At 39.4% G+C, this 17,557-nt stretch overlaps 1 protein-coding gene across 20 annotated transcripts in view; it reads right to left on the reverse strand.

The window, feature by feature from the left end:
• Window positions 1–17,557, reverse strand: part of adgrl2a (adhesion G protein-coupled receptor L2a) — a 91,465-nt gene that overhangs the window by 57,715 nt on the left and 16,193 nt on the right. For all 20 annotated transcript variants that reach the window (XM_079575501.1, XM_079575499.1, XM_079575494.1 and 17 more), the window contains exon 2: window positions 7,242–7,455. In XM_079575501.1, the coding sequence (XP_079431627.1) occupies window positions 7,242–7,455 (214 nt within the window). The remainder of the gene's footprint in view (window positions 1–7,241; window positions 7,456–17,557) is intronic.

The raw sequence follows: 17,557 nt of genomic DNA on the forward strand, positions 1-17,557 counted from the left end.
TTCCGACCCGATATTGGATTAGGGCATCCTGGAACGCTGTAATTACTGTCATATGCCGGAGTTAGGACTATATTTATTGCTTAGTAGGGGAACTCCACCAGGGGTCTGTCTGGCTCACATCCGTCACTTACACCTATTGATTTTTTTAAACCAGCCAAGGTATTTCCATGTGTCCAAAGTCAAAGGAATTACTCCGGTGACATTTTATGGATTGACCTGCACATTTAGTATGAGCGAGGCAGGTAGAGGAAATGTTTACACTGTGCTGTTCTTAAAGGTTATGATCGCTAATATCAGTGCATTGTACAAGTGAGCCCATTCAAAAATGTAGTTGTATTGCGAGTGAGCTCATGACTGATTCAGCAGTAGAATTTCAAAACACTGATGATGAAAAAATGCATGTGTTTTTTTATTAAGTCACAATTAAAGGGATATTTCAGGATTTTTGACATACGGCCTCATTTCCTAGTTATCCAGAGTGTTATATATATATTTTTTTTTTCCTATGCAGTCCTTATATTTGAAGAGTTTAGTGGTGCTAAGCTAATGCATGTCTATGGTAACTAGTAGCCTGCATTAAAAACAGTCTGACCCAAGCACAGCGCACCTGAGGAAAATCACTTATAACACCAGAATACCGATATAAATGTCTGTGTTGACTGAATCATTTTTTTTAAATATAACCATTTTGCATTTAAAAGAACTTATATTTGAGCAGCATCTGCTTGTAAGCTGTGCAGCGGTGGAGTGATCTGCTCGCTTACCGGATCTATAGTAGTTTGTTTACCTGTGGCCGGCATTAGTACATGTGGAATTCACAAAGGAGCTTTCTACAAATCAGATATGGCAACGTTTGGAGGACGACCCCATGATTTTGAAGAGGTTTTTAATGCAGGCTACTAGTTACCATAGACATGCGCTAGCCTAGCACCAGCCTAGCACCGCTAAACTCTTCAAAACAGGACTGCATGAACTAAAAACTAAAAAAATAACTAGGATGACTAGGAAATTAGGCCCATGTCAAAAATCCTGAAATATCCCTTTAATTCTTGTCACCAAAGATCTGTTGCAATGACGCAGCATTTTGCGCTGACGTAATTAAGCCAGGCTTAATGGTTGCTGAACTTTTGTCTGTCCCGCTGAAACTCACCAGCTGAATGTGGATCTTTATAAAATCTTAATCTGCCGTGCTTTAAATACACTCTGAGGTTGTATGTACGGAGAGCAGAACAAGGCAGAGTGCTGTCAAGCGGACACAATGCGTCTCCTCTGAGAGCCGTGCCAGCAGTCCTGTCACTGATATAAATAGTGTTCGCAGCAGCATTTAGTCTGCACCCAACCTGCAGAGCACACAGAAACACTCAGGAATATTTACTGTGGGCTGGCCTTTTTCTTTTTCTTTTTTAAGTTATATAAATACTATACTACAACTATTTAAAAAGGTAATTAGCGGAATGATTCAGAAGGAGATGAGTGTGTAAAATGTGACAAGAAATACCGCTTACAAACACCATAAAACATGCAAACACATCTCTGCAGAAAGTAAACGAACCTGGCACTTTATAAATACATTTTCCCAAACTGGGTTGAAGTGTGCCACAGGAAGTGCTCCATACTCTGTCGGCTCTGTCATTTTCCCCTCCGCGTTGTGCAGTAAGTGGCAGATCGGCATTGATCATGGCATGTGTCATATGCTCTTTGGATATCGCATGAGGCACAGCCGGGGCCGGGCCCGAGCCATGTTATATTACAGCAATCAATGATGTTGTTATGAAATACTTAGCCTGAAGCTCATTAGTCAAGAAAATCCATAGACGCGGGCCACTTATTCATATTGCATATCCTAATGCGTGTCGTCCCAGTGACAATTATCAGTCAAGATGCACCGCCGCCATCTCTGCTCCTCCTCAAGCCATTCCACAACACGCCAAATATAATGAAATAATAACAAGTAACCAGATGGCCAAGTGTGTAAACTCAGCAATAAGAAATATGATTGCAATATATTTTTACATCGCATTTAGAGTGTTTTCATTAGCGACTTGCGGGCCGCGATCGTCACCATTATCGTTAGAATCATTACGGAGGCAGAAATTTAATTATTAACACAGAAAAAAAAAAAAAAAAAAAGAATCTGAAAGGGAGTTCATGAAAAATCTTTTTGCTGAATATTATTATCATTGAATTAATTATTTCAAAGTCTCGCGGTTCCACATCTGCCGGGGAGGTGTCCATGTGAAAAATTCCTCCACAGATTATCACCCACTTGAGTCGACTAATTGCTTGCAGCTGAATGTTCTAATTGAGCCACAACAGTCCTAAGGCTATTTTCATAAAAAATCATTGTGCTCATGAATATAATATGCCAGCCGGATATATAAAAAAATAAAGAAGAAGAAGAAGAAGAAGGAGGAAGAGAAAAAAAAAACAACCCGGCGTGCCAACAGGATATATCAAACGCAGTGAAGCCGCAATCCAATTCTCCACAGTTTAGGACCACATCAATTTCACATGCTTAAAAGTGAACACAGCTTTCCACAAGTGCTAATATGATTTTCCCCCACGCACACTGGAAATTAACAGGCCGGGGTAATTATGGCAACAAATAATTTTAGCCTCTTCAATCCTTTAGTAATGGAGCCGGTACAGTAGATGAGACCAGTTTTTCCCTTTTTTTTTTTTCCCCTCCCCGAATCGCATATGGAAGACGATGCCGGCATTTTTAGCCGGAGCTACACGGATACAGCTCAAACAAAGAGGATTGTTGTCTGTCTCGAAAAAGTGAGGATACATTTAGAAATCAACATGTCGAGATGAGTAAAAATGAAATGTGTGGGAGAAGTTTGCTCCTGACCTGACTCTGGTTAAAGTTCAGATTGGGGCAAGGGACCAGGGCTATGGTTATGGTAAGGGATTCATTTTCATTCATTATTCATTGTTGGCCTGCCCTCCTGTAAAAAGTCAAATCACTGTAAGGATGGGCATCAATAAAACCTATGTAAACTAAACAGGCAAATCGATGCAAATCCGGGGCAACAGATTTGCAGTGGTGATATTATTAGAGAGCAAGAATTATTATTATTTTTGTCTATGCTGTAATTTTCAAATGGGATTAAAGGGATATTTCATGATTTTTGACATATGGCCTCATTCCTAGTTATCCAGAGTGTTGTTGATTTCTGGAGATTTTTATTTTTTTTTAAATTCATGCAGTCCTTATAGAGTTTAGCGGTGCTAGGCTAGTGCTAGGCTAGTGCATGTCTATAGTAACTAGTAGCCTGCATTAAAAACCTCTTCAAAATCATGGGGTCGTCCTCCAAATGTGGCCATATCTGATTTGTAGAAAGCTACTTTGTGAATTCCACGTGCAGTAATGCCGGCCGCAGGTAAACAAACTACTGTAGATCCGGCAAGCTAGCAGATCACTCCGCCGCTGCATAGCTTACAACCAGGAAGCTGATGCTGCTCAAATATAAGTTATTTTAAATGCAAAATGGTTATATTTCAAAAATTATTCGGCCAACACAGACATTTATATCGGTAGTCTGGCGTTATAAGTGATTCACCTCGGGTGCACTGTGCTTGGGTCAGACTGTTTTTAATGCAGGCTACTAGTTACCATAGACATGCACTAGCCTAGCACCACTAAACTCTTCAAATATAAAGGACTGCATGAATTAAAAATCTATATATATCTCCAGAAATCAACAACACTCAGGATAATTAGGAAATGAGGCCCTATGTCAAAAATCTTGAAATATCCCTTTAAGAAGCAGCAGCAAATAAATGTACAGCTACATAAACAGCCATTGTGAGCGAGGTGTGAGTTGTTCTAACCCGCAGTTTACGCAACATAAGGAGGTAGTAAACTTGACAAGCACAAAAGGGAGACACATAAAGCTGAAACCTTTACAAAACACAATGCTAATTTCACATTATATTAGCAGTCACAGCCCTCCTCTCGTTGGAAGCCGTCCTGCTCCACTTGCCGGGTTTTTTTTTTTTTTTAGCCTGAATAATTCCGCCCACACACCTGAGAGACCTTTCATATCCAGTGGCTTTCTTTAAAACACACACTTCTCATGTTGTTCCAAGCACAATAGCTTATTTTTTTTTCCAGTGACATTGAAACGCCGAAACATATTTGAAATAACTTCTGAACTTGGCCCCTGGCTTTCTACGGGAGGGGGGGGGGGCGGAGACTGAGATGATTTGAGATTGAAGTTGTCAGTACTTCTGTAGCTGTGGTGCTATTCGTATATGCTAGGGTTGATCATTCCTCTGTAACATTTAGGCCCGATACCCGTCCGATGCTTTACGTTTATTCAGGCTTGGGATAAGAATAAAGTGCATGGACGTCAGGATATTGAGGCAACCGATCTACAGCATTTTATGTTTGCGAACTTCAAGTCTTTTAACTTCACTGTAAAAGTCTGCGTAGGAAATAGGAGATAAAGGTAAGTATTTGTCTTTAGCTTGTTTGAAAAGTTTGAAAGCACTGGATACTGGGAACTTTTTAGCCGTGGACTTGGTTTCAAGGCGTCTTTTTTTTTTTTTTAGGGGTGGTCAATATGTGTGCGCCCCAGCCCAGACAGGCTTAGTGCTAGCAGGCTATGTAATACGCAGGTCCACAAGCAAAGAAAAGACGAGTGCGTTAGCTACCCGTGCTCATCAAACCCGGCTTGACAATAAACCCCTAAATACAAGAGCTTATATGTTTTTTATTTCCCAGAATGCACTGCCACATACAGGCTGACATCCTCCCTTTTTTCTCCCTCTCTCTCCCTCTCTCGCGTATGTCATTCCATCCACTGCACTCCGGGCTCGGGTGGCATCCCTCTACGTGACAACTGTTCTCGTGTCTAGGGTCTCATGTAGTGGATATGGCATTGCGAGTGGGGCAAGTCCATACACCTTGGCGGCAGGGATAGACTTTCTGCCTGATATAATCCGGGCTTTTTGAGTGATGGCGAGAGGAGAGAGTGCAGGAGATATTTTTTAAGGCCATGGGGTTGGATGTCGGTGATCAATCAGTGGGATTTTAAGATGTATGAGGCGTCTTAGAGCGCGGCCTGCCAAAAGACGCCGCCCTTAATCTGAGCGAGCAGGATTTAACACTGGGTTAAAAGAGCAATCATTTGAATTTAGGGAAATGTGTTTTGGAATAAAGACTGAAGCGTGTTGTGCAGTAGGTCTCCAAATTTAGGTTACAGTGAGTAGTAGGAAAGATACTGGACAATGTTTAGAAGGCTATACATCATAATGCAGAATAACATACATTAAAGTGCCAATAATCTTCAAAATGGACCTTCCTGAGCTTTTAACCATCTTGTTTGGGCTGTGTGTTGTTACATAAATGCGTGTTTTTCAATAATCCAAGCAATTTAGTCTCAAAACAACTCCTGCCCAACCTGTGATGAACTCACGACATTTCCTCGCTTTCGCTGTTTCTACACAGATTCATTTCTAATAGATGGCAACTATTGTTTTCGGATTCTTTTCTTTTACTGCTTCATTCCTCTCTGTGCCAACAAGCAGAGTTGAAGGTCCATGTGTTTTTATGCTAACATTGGGGTGAATTGTTTTCACCTTTTTCTTCCCAAACTTAACAAAATGTAAAATACAAATCCATCAACAAAACACACTCAAAACATTTTTTTTTAATACTGAGGTGTGTTCTAGCCTGAGCTTAGACGAGTTGATGCGTAACTGTCTTTGTGCGTGCGCTCAGTCACGCAAAAAGACCAAAGATGTTGTTAGCATTTAGCCTCTCCTCTCCTCTATGGGGCCAAATGGGGGTGGAGATAGTAGTGACCAACCTCATTTCCCCTATTTAAAGCAGTACTAAGCAGTTCATACCCCTAGAGGCCAAAAGCGCCACTGCAGGTGTTGTAGCATGTTGTGTTTTTAAATATTACGCTGACAGAAAAGACAAAGCGAGAGAGGGATATTGTACATCCAACTACACAATGGAGACATTTTTTTCACTCAAATGTGGCTGTAAATACTGTTTGAAGTGGCGCTAGCCCGTTAGCCTGTTAGCTTCTTCTTCGTGATTCTATTAGTGTGTATTGGTGACTCCAACCCAGTGCAGGCAAAGTTGCAAAGTGGTTTTCTGGCCAGAGACACCAGGGGGTGATGAATTACCCCAATCATCCCATCAACACTTGTATTTACCCCCAGAGGGACTACGAAAAGGATTTACAAAGGAAAACAAGTTAAATGGTACTGCTTTAAATACGGTTACGTGAGTAGTTATACGATCCAAGTATAGTTACACACAAAATTAAACACCTAAGTAAAGTGAATATATTGCTGCGCGGGCGTGCTCCTAAGGTGTTAATACGCCTTACAATATGGTGATCCGCCTAAAAATAAAAAAAAATTGGGTAACTATACTTGGATGGTGTAACTTAAACTGTATTTAAATAGGGAAAACATGGAAGAGCTTGGTCGCTTCTAACTTCACCCCCGTTTGGCCCCATAGAGGAGAGGAGGAGAGGCTAAATGCTAACAACATCTTTGGTCTTTTTTGCGTGACTGAGCGCACGCACACAGACCATACAGGTACAAATCAACTCGTCTAAGCTCAGGTAAGAACATATCTCAGTATGGAAAAACAGTGGCATGTTCCTTTACATTCATGTTGAGGAGGTCACAGAAAATGATGTAGTCTTTGCTCAAATTTACGCGAGCACAGTCTTTGCATATTCTACGGTTATGTACAAACCTGTCACTATAAGTGTACTGTTTGTGCGCTATATGGTAAATGATGAAAAGTGCAAATGCGAGTAAAACAAACCAAAGCACATCGGCCATTCGCTGTGGAATCCCTTAATTCTTTTAATTGACTCCATTGACTTTGAAAACGGTTTTCTCTTACAATGACAACTCTCACCGTTTGCTATTTCTGTTTGAATAAATCAATCCAACATAGCCTGCTATTGCTCTATTTGGCAGATGCTTTCTACCAAAGGCAAAAACGATGTGAAAGGTGTCAAAAGGCATAGAATTACAACTGTTGACAACTGCCCAAATCTAGAAGCCCAGAGGCGCGCTTTATTTGTAACTCTGTCAATTTCCGTCTTTGGAAAACCTATACAGTGCATTCAGAAAGAACTCGTACCCTCCTTACCTTCGCGCTTCGCAACCGAAAATACCCTTCCCTCTGTTCATTCTTGTGAATACGTTGCCGTCTGATATTGATAATGTTTAAACCATTGCCATGAGTCGCGTTTTACCTTTGTGACATGATCTTGTAGGCATCTGGAAGGTAGCAGTTGACGTTCTCCATCTGGAAGGGGTCGGCGTCACAGATCTTGTCATCCGTGCGGCCATAGTTGGCACTTTCGATCATGATGACATCACTTCCTGGACACCGCAAGTCAATGGGGTAGCCCTCGCATGACAGCTCCCTCCGCACCAGGCCAAACGGCAAGGCAGCGCGGCTAAACCCTGGAGACACAGAGAGGAGGCACAGGGGGTCAGCGTGGGTGGAAATAGACCAGAGAACTACGGGCTTTTGAGTATAAAAATAAAAATAAACCAAAAAAAAAGGAAAAAAATCAAACGAAAAAAATTTAAATCACTAGTTTGCTTAATAGAAAACAAAAAAGACGCGCGTGGAGCTTTAAATGGCTGCAGCGCGACAAAAATGGCGGGGTTAATTGAGGCCTTTGCAGACGGCACCACATGCACTGTTAATCGACTCGGCGCTCGGACATCAATGTGGTACATAATTACAAAGCTCGATGTTTATTGTTTTAAGTTCACCTCAATCCATTTGGCTTGTGGAACAACTGTCTTCATTTTACCCCGTTGGATACTTCATCAATTAAGCCTCAATACAATTATCTTTAGCCTGATTAAATGCTGTGGTATAATGGCGGCGGATTAGCATTCTGTGCAGCGCCACTTGTTTTGCAAAAGGCTACAGTGGTATTTTACAAAGGAAGACAAATGTCACCTTATATTTCCTTATTGAGGACCAATCAGGTTAAAGACTTGCCCCGTAAAAGTGCAGGGAATTGACAATAGACACCATCCCAGCTTTGCAACACTATTTACGTACTGTGATTTTATATTGTATACTTGTATGTGAAGCACTTTGGGCACCTAGTGTTGTTGTAAACGTGCTATACAAATAAAGTTGACATTGACATTTATTTGGTTGCAAGCAATCTGTGGAGAGTAATTTTTTCTTACTCTTTTCTTGACAGCAAGCATACCCCTGTAACCAACAGGCAAAAGGCTTCTAAAAATGAAACATTTCAACAATATTTCTTTTTTTTTGCTGCCTTTCTCACCCTCTAGTGTCAAAATCGAAATGCTTATAGTAATAAACAATTTATCTGATGTTGTGCAAGTATGTTCGAACAACAAAAATGAAAGAAAGACCTATGGAGAGAGGGGGAAAAAATGGTATATCGGGGGAAGTTGACAAGCAATCTTGAGTTCTTGTCAATGCACTTCAGCGCAGCCTCGTCAAAAGTCGAGCAATACATTGTGTAGTCATGCTATAGGCCTATGTAAAACATCAGTCAGTGTCAAATTACACGTCTTAAATGGTGATGGGGGAAGGAGCAGATGTGGAAGACATGCGCTGCGTTCTCGCTGACTGCAACGGCGCACCAGGCCCTGTGTTTAAATTGAATTCAAATGCTGAATGTGGAATATTATAATGCAGTTATTTAAAAGACGTGAGGTAAATAATTGAAAAGGCCAAGTGTAGAAGCAGAAAACATACTGTATGAGTTTTTATGTGCTGTTTCATCAAGTACTACTTATAGTAAGTACAAGCATGTAGGAATATAACACCTACACCCACAGCCGTATAATTGGAAAGGGACACAGTGATTTTAATTGCTTTTATTTGATGACATTTTTCTTTAGATTAGATTTAGATCTAGAGAACATTGCATCTTATTACATTGAATTACTTCTTATTAACAAAATGAGGTTTCAAGTTTTTAGTATCGTGGCAATGTATTTCTACTTCTTAAAAAAAACATTTAAACTTCCCTATTCTTCATGAGCTCAAGTCTAAATCAGACTGAGAGTTTAGAGGTTTGGTAAACTGTCTCATTTGTTCTTCTTAACCACCCATCGGAGCCAAGCACATTTTCAAGCAAACCTTCTTGAAAAAAACTGGCAACAAATGTAGCGAAAATGTTACAAAAATGTAGCAAAAATGTAGTCACTGAAGAAGTGACAAAAATGTGACAAAGAAATTACGAAAATATGACAAAAATGTGATGAAAATGTGACAAATTAACGAAAATGTAACAAAAAATTGTAAAAACAAAAAACAAAAAAAGTAATGAAAATATAATGAAAATGTAATGGAAATGTGCCAAAGAAGTGACGAAAATGTAACAAAATAGGACAAAATTGTAACGAAAATGAAACAAAAATGTGACAAAAATGTGACAAAGAAGTGACGAAAATGTGACGGAAATGTAATGAAAATGTGACAAAGTGACACAAATGTAACAAAATAGGACAAAATTGTAACGGAAATGTGACAAAAATGTAACAAAGTGTCAAAAATGTAATGAAAATGAAACAAAAATGTGACAAAGAAGTGACGAAAATGTGACAGATATGTAATGAAAATGTGACGAAGAAGTGACAAAAATGTAACTAAAGTGTAGCAAGAAAAGTAACGAAACTGAACCAAAATGTAATAAAAATGTAATGCTAATGTTACGAAAATGCTACAAAAATGTAACGAGAATGTAACAAAAATGTAGTGAAAATGTGCCAAAGAAGTGACGAAAATGAAACGAAAATGTAACAAAAATGAAACAAAAATGTAACAAAAATAGGACAAAACTGCAACAAAAATGTAACAAAAATGTAACAAAGAAGTGTCAAAAATGTAATGAAAATGTAATGAAAATGTAACGAAAATGAAACGAAAATGTGACAAAGTGACGAAAACGTAACAAAAAAGTAACGAAAATGTAGTGAAAATGTAATGAAAATGTAACCAAGATGTGATAAAAATGTAACGATAATGTTACGAAAATGTTACGAGAATGTAATGAAAATGTAACAAAAATAGGACAAAATTGTAACAAAAATGTAGCGAAAATGTAACAAAGAAGTGCCGAAAATGTTACGAAAATGTGACAAAAATGTGATGAAAATGTGACGAAAAAGAAACAAACGTCACAAAAGAGTAACAGAAAAGTTACAATGCGACAAAACCGCAAGGAAAAAAAATCTGTTTGAATAAGTTTTGCAGGTCTTAGCTTTCAAATGATACGTTATACTGGCCTATAGGGTGCAGGCTTTTAGATTTGGGTAAAGCTGAACTGGAGAAACTGCACTTGGTTGAGGCAGGGAAATCACTGGTACAAGAGAAAAAAGGTTTGGTGAAGAGCCTTTGAATCATTTTGACCAATGGCTTCACTATTTCCCGTCAGATGTGCCGACACTCTGTTTGGCCGTGTCTAAATCCTCACTAGAATCATTAGCAAACGCCTCACGCCTGTTTACAGTCTCAGCTGCGTCTCTTCGGGCCACATTTTCCAGCGATATTAATACAGCAGTCTTTTCACTGTAGATCTGTAGATTTTTCTCTCTGGTCCTTGGTGGTTTCCTCTCCCCCCAATAATGACAATAATAAATCTTAAGTTTTAAAGCACTTAATTAATTGGTGGAACACGCCGGCTGTTTAAAAATACAGAGATCCCTGCTGCTGTAAACTTCGAAACCTCAGAGGATGCAATGGATTCAATTTAAATGAATAACTTTCCGCTTTCATTTTGGGGTGTCACATCATCAAAATAGAACTGGCCTAATTACACTGACAGATGGAAGATAAAGTGAAATTAAATGCAAATATGGTACAGTTTTGTGCGCTAGAATAATCTACATAATCTGTACTCAAGTAGAATGTTTATATTCCTCCCAAACATTAGTGGTAGAAGCAAAATTACTCCTAGTAGTAAAATTAGCACATGAGTCATCTCATGTGCAACCATCTTCAATATTAATACTTTTATGTCAGATGCAAATCCCTTTTGCTTTATAATTGTATTTATTTAGCATTGATATGTCATTTTGTCAACTGCATGTGCACTGAAAAGCACATTTTCTCCAGTTTGGCTTTACCCTAATCTAAAAGCTTCTTGAAACAAAAGTGTCAAAATAGTGACAAAAAACGAGATGAAAAGGGGAATGAAAACGTAACAAAACATATGACAAAAAAGTGATGAAAAAGCAACAACAAAAAGAGTGACAAAAATGCAACAAAACAGGCGACGAAAAAAAAGTGATGAAAAAGCAACCAAAAAAATCTGCAAAACGCAACAGAAAGGGCGACAAAAATGCAGCAAAAGAGTGACAAAAACCAAGCAGGCAACAAAAAAATGCAAGGAAAAATCTTAGATGAGCTTTGTGGGTCTTAGCTTTCAAGTGAGGCGTTACCCTGGCCTATGGGTGGGAAGTCTCCAGTCGAGAAGCTTTCTGATTTGGGTAAAATTGAACTGGAGATAATGTGCTCGGTTTCAAGTGGGGGGTGAAGAGGTTAAACCCCCTGGACTCTTCCACTGCCAGTATAGACGAATTGAAGCAAAAATCAGAAGCTGCACTCATTATTAACAAGACGTAGTGTGTAGCTGAGGCAATTTGAGGGCTGAAAGGACCCAACTGAGTCTGGGGGTCACAAACCACGGAAACCTGATGACGGGTTTCTTGAGAAAGAGACTCACTGGATTATTCAGCAGATTTCCGTGCAATTTGTGAAAGTTTGCGGCGACCAGCGGAGTCACGTAAGGACCGGGGCGGGATCTGCCCGCTCACTCTGGCCTACTTCGCAGCTGCATCTGATCTAGTTCCTCTGCCGTGCGTAAGTCCTCCGAGTTTGATCTCCAAATCCTCAGCCACAGGCACTGATGCTCTCCGAGTGTCCCAGGAACGCTGCTAAAACACTTAAATCGCTCTGCAGGGCCAAGTCTGCCTCTGCTTTTATGATTTACAACAAAGTGGGAAAACAGGCTGATGCAAGAGGACGGGGGGGGGGCACTTCAAAACACGGACAACACGAAAGTCCTCGCTGCTTTACACGCTGATGGCCCTTACCTCGAAAGATGTTTTTTTTTCTGCTACAATTTTCAGCAAATCAGACTAAATGGCCCGTGCCTAAAGGAGGTTTTATTTGCCAGCGCGGTTTTTAGGCATCGCCGAGCTAAAGCGCGGTCATAAACAACCGCGGACAGCCCCTCTCTGTCTTTCCATTGATTGTCCTCGGGGCTGAACTACTTTTTTCACTCCGGAGTTGGTGGGTATTTTTGGAGCGGGAGATATGTGAATGACACAGACGGGATCGATGAGGGGACACCAGATGACCCCCACGAAGCCAATCGTAAACAGGTTGAGCTTTGTGTTTTGGACATTTAAACCCGTGTGCTCATCGCTTTAGAGTTAGATATGAAAGGCCACTGCATCTTTCTGTAGATTTTGTTTTTGCTTATGTACCAATTCATACATAATTTTGTATTTACTTCATTTTGTGTTATACGTTATTATAATTGCCTAGTTTTTTTGTTGTTGTTTGGTTTTAGCAGTATTTGTTATTCGGATCTTGCAGGATTTTACTGTCCCAATTACACCCAAATTATGTAACGATTTGGAACCGGACAATCACTGCCAGCTCTACCACCAGCATTTCAATTACACAATGGAGAAGATCTATCAATACGGCTGTAATAGGGTCAACTGTCGGATTGACAATAGGATTATTATTGAAATATATTATTGATCCTTTCACAATGACCCAGAAAGTGCCGACTCCAGCTTTAAAACTGCCAGGCGCTTTAGTGCTAAGTGCATCTCAATGTCAAACCATTAAACTAATAAAGACACATTGCAACTAAACATTTATTTGCTGAAACTAATTTGCATATACTCACCAGTACATTACTGTGATAAAGCACAATTTGGAAAGAGCCATGAAACGCTTTATAAAAAGCAAAGAAAACAATCAAAGGATCCATCTTTACTGCATAACAGAGCAATATTTGCCAGGCTGCTTCGCTGAATCAAAATCTGATCCTAATGAAATTGCATGAATCCCCTTTATATTGTATAATCAGAGTTTATATGGCTCCTGTTTTCATACAGATAATATTGAGACAGCCCAACACCATCGATCATCTGCTGGCACAATGCACCACAGTGTTCAAACTGTATCCAATGCTTAGAGTCTCGCTAATCCAAATAATATCATTATTCTAATGAGCCTGAAAAGTAATCATGATTTAGCTTGTGCATCATTAGCATAATTATTTATGGAAAACATGATCTGTGAATTATTTGCTATTCGCGTGGCAATAAATAAACCGAATCTCCCTACATGCTGGGGATTTTTACAAGAAGAAGAGAAAGACGGAGATACTTGTTGCTGTAATTGAGGTATGTTTTTGTGCTGAAAAGAGTTGCTGAGCCAACAAAATGAGAGTCCACAGAACACACTGGCGCCGAGCTACAAAAACAGATCCGTGTGATTAAAAATCAGAGATGTTTTTTCTTATTTGTGTTCTCTTATGATTGTCAGCAACACACATGCATTCACACTTTTCACACTTTTGATGGAAAACCTAGCACTTGTCTCTTCACACGCTGAAAAACACCTCCTCCAAACATGAAAGATGCCTGCCATTAGAGAGCACTTGAAGCAGTACCTGTCAATCAAGCACCTTAGCGTGCACGTATGTCCTATATGCACTAAGATCAATGCGATGCTGCGAAGGACGCCCGCTCTGGTGGCCATGGCAACAAGCAGAGACAAAAACTGGTGGGATTCTTAGCATGGCCTTGTTGACAAAAGTCTTCATCGGATATTCTCATCAGCTATCATTAGAAATTTAATTCAAGAACAGGTTTCATTCAGCGCGTTACAATTCATATTGTTAACATGAATGTCAATTATTAAACCAAAAAGTACATTTGCCCCTCATTTGAGAAACTCATTTCAAGAAATCTGTCTATGGGGCAAGCAAGTTGTTTAAAATAATCTAAGTGTAAAAAAAACATTAGTTACTCAAAAGCTCTATTTGAATTTGAGAAACAACATTTAGATACTAAAGTCAGGATTAGAGCAAAAACAAACAGACTTTATATAGCTTTATAGCTATCGAACCCAGTGGTATCTTACCGGGCACGAGAAAAAGGGGGAGACTGTTATTTTCATTGGAGAATGAAAATCAGCTGACCGTGCATGGGATTTACTATATGGCCACTGAGTGCAGTATCAAATTACAGCTGTATTGTGCATGTTTCAGACTTGGATCTATACATTTGCCTCTCGTCATATTGTTATTTTTTTGTGTGTTAAATTCTGGTTCATCAGCCCAGTTGGGAAGATTTTGGCTTTCTGTAGATTCAAAACTAACAGCCTTTTAATTGAGTGTGATAATATGGACATGCAGTAGATAAATGTCATGGACTCAAGCAGAGTCCATTCCTCCTATTTTCACAGGTCATGATACTTCATTGCTCTAATGAGGTATGTCTTTCACATCGCCGGCTGCCATGTCCAGTGTAACCTTTAAAATAATACCAGGTCAATACAGCTCAGCTGCAAAGAGAAAATCCAATTTAGAGAAAAGAGAGGTGATGCTGGAAGTATGTGATGTTGTTTTCTCCTCCTATAGTTACTTTCTGAATAAAATATATCAGTATATGCAGAAATGGGTCGTAATCTTTTGGTACATTTCCTTAAGTAGTTTTTAGATGACATTGCACTTCTCCTATGGTTAGTATATGGCACAGTTATAAGCACTTTTGCTTTTATAACATATCAAAATTCTTCTATCAAACATTTGGTTACACTGTGTGTGAATCTAAGTGACTAAACCTTTATGTTGATTTGTCATGTTTGGTTTGACATGTACTTTACTTTATCTTTTTCTCTATTATTCTCTATTTAATGCTTTTAATGCCAATTTTAATTCTCAAATACTACATTGTAATGTCACAAACGTAGTAAAAAAAACGTTGTTTTAAATCGCTGCATATTTCATTTCTTAGGATTTGCAAACATTTCATCAGGGTAAAGAGAATAGGACAAAACGGCACGTTTGAGCAAAACTGCAGCTGAATATGTTTTTGCCTCTAATTTAGGTATTTTCAATGAACTCATACAGTAATAATTGTTGAGCGATGTCATCATTTTCCAATAAACTTAGATTTAGTTTAAATCCAATTCCAATGCTTTTTAATGAAATATAAGGCCTTGTTTTTGGCTAAATTAATTTAATGACTTTTAATGCTTTTTAATGCTTCACGGAAACCAAGTAAAAGTATTTTCTATGGTTATTTATCACAAAAAATATAATTGTCACATTATATTTTATGTATATTTTATGTCTGAGGGATTATACTCGTGCTGCACGTGAGTAAATGATTGACGATCCATCAGTTTCTACTCTTATGTCGGTCATTATTTGGCTTTTTACTCTTACTAGTTGAGTTATTCTTAGAAAACATTTTTACCTAGACTGCCCCTCTCTTGTGTAAGACCATGTGTTGGTTTACTGGTCTAGTAAGCAGTGAACATCTCAAATTTAGTTCTGCTCTTCTTAAAAGTTTCCCTATTAAAAATACCTCTTTGTAATATGAGTTGCCTCCATTGCTTGTCCACAGAGTGATCAAAAGCGCTATTCAATCCACTCCACGGCTGCCATTTTTGTGACCGGGGGGGGGACAAAAGGGGGGGTCTCCAGATTATTTTGATGTGAAAGCAGATAATTTTTCCTGTCGAGGTCCCCGGTCACTGCTTGTCCACTCTCCCAGAAGCTTGTCGACTAGCATTAGCGCGAGCCTTTGATTTGCCTGCTTCTTTATAATGAGGGCAAAACAGCTGCTTGTAAATGAGCGCGCATCGCGGGCAGCAGAGGTTACTCGCTGGGGGGTGGGGGGGGTGGGATTTGAGGTGAAAAGAAAAGTGTGGCGTATATGGCGCTGGCTGCGGAGACATCGGAAACACAGCTTGAGGTTGCACCCCACTTGCGAACCAACAAGTTAAAAACTCTTCCAACAGGGCTGATTCTATAATCCAGGGATATCGGGTATTCTTAACATGTCAGTTCTACGCAGGGGGAGGTGAAGAAAAAAATATATTGCAAATTTCCTGGAAGCAGCAGGGAAGAAGCTAGACTGCTGACACTGTGTGGCCATTGTAAAAAGGGGGGGGGGGAACGTCCTTTGCGTTTCCCACTGATGCACTTGGACACTGGGCTCCTATTTGCGTCCATGTGTCATTGTGTTGCGCGCTGAAAAACTGAAGTCACTTTTGGCCACGGCTGACAGAAACAGACAGTCACTTATGTTGAGGTTTTGGCGTCTCCTGTAATTCGGCCCATAACATCTGAACATTATTAAAGTCCCTGACAAGCGATGTCGAAACTATGACTTTTGCGGCGGGGCAGCATTCGCAAAACTTTTTGACTTAAATGTGTTTTTGAGATATCTATAGAGACGGGATTTTTATTGTGGAAAACAGTCTGAAATGTGGGCTTCTTGTGATCTGAAAGATGAACGTGGGGCTCTATACTTACAAAGAGCCTGGGAATAGCCTTATCGTATTGTGATGGTTACAACACGCAAAGGTTTTAGTGAAATGTAATCAAATGCTGTATAATTAAAGGCACGTTGAGAAACATTTTGGACTATACTGTTGTCGTCAATACAACACGTGATTCTAATGACCGGCTCGACACAGATAAGTCTATTTTTTGCAGTGGGAAATCAAAGAATGGGTTTCGATGAAAACTTACCCAATATCTACTGACTTTAGTTAACATCTCCATGGTGACGACGTACCCACTCCCGGTAAAGTTACAGTCATGTCTTAGCAGAGCTGAGCCGCTCATAGCAAAAGCACATGCTTTTTTGTACATTTATGAGGTCATTTTCAATGATGAAAATATAAGTCATAAAATAAATGCTTTTTTTTTTTTTTTATTGGGCTTAAGTCTTTAGTAGGGGTGCAACTGTTTAGCGATCTCACGGTTCGGTTTCATTCCCCGGTGCAAGTGCGATATAGATAAAAAGTGTTTTTTTGAAACATAATAACTTAAAGGCACACTGCGTAAGATTTTGGACTACTAATGCCATCAGTACAAAACATGCTCCTAATGAGCAGCTCTACACAGAAAACACTCTTTTTGCAGTGGGCAATCAAAGAATGGATTTAACCTGTTTAAAGTTCAAAGTCTGCTGAGTTAAGCCGACATCGTCATGGAGACGAGCTGGAGACGTACCCACTCCCGGTAAAGTTACAGTCATGTCTTAGGAGAGCTGAGCCACTCATAGCAAAGGCTCATGCTTGTTTGTACATTTATGTGGTATTTTTCAAAGACAAAAATAATATAAATGCTTGTATTTGAATTGTATTTGTTGGGTAAAATTCTATGCGGTGTAGCTTTAATATTTCATTATCAGGCCTTATTTAGAATCTCTGAATAAAATTGACAATGCTTTTTGTAATTATCAAAACTGTTCTATAATAACATGCGCCCCTAAACTAAATTGTAGTGCTATAAAG

The sequence above is a fragment of the Gobius niger genome (assembly GCF_951799975.1).
Source record: "Gobius niger genome assembly, chromosome: 17".
NCBI lineage: Eukaryota > Metazoa > Chordata > Actinopteri > Gobiiformes > Gobiidae > Gobius > Gobius niger.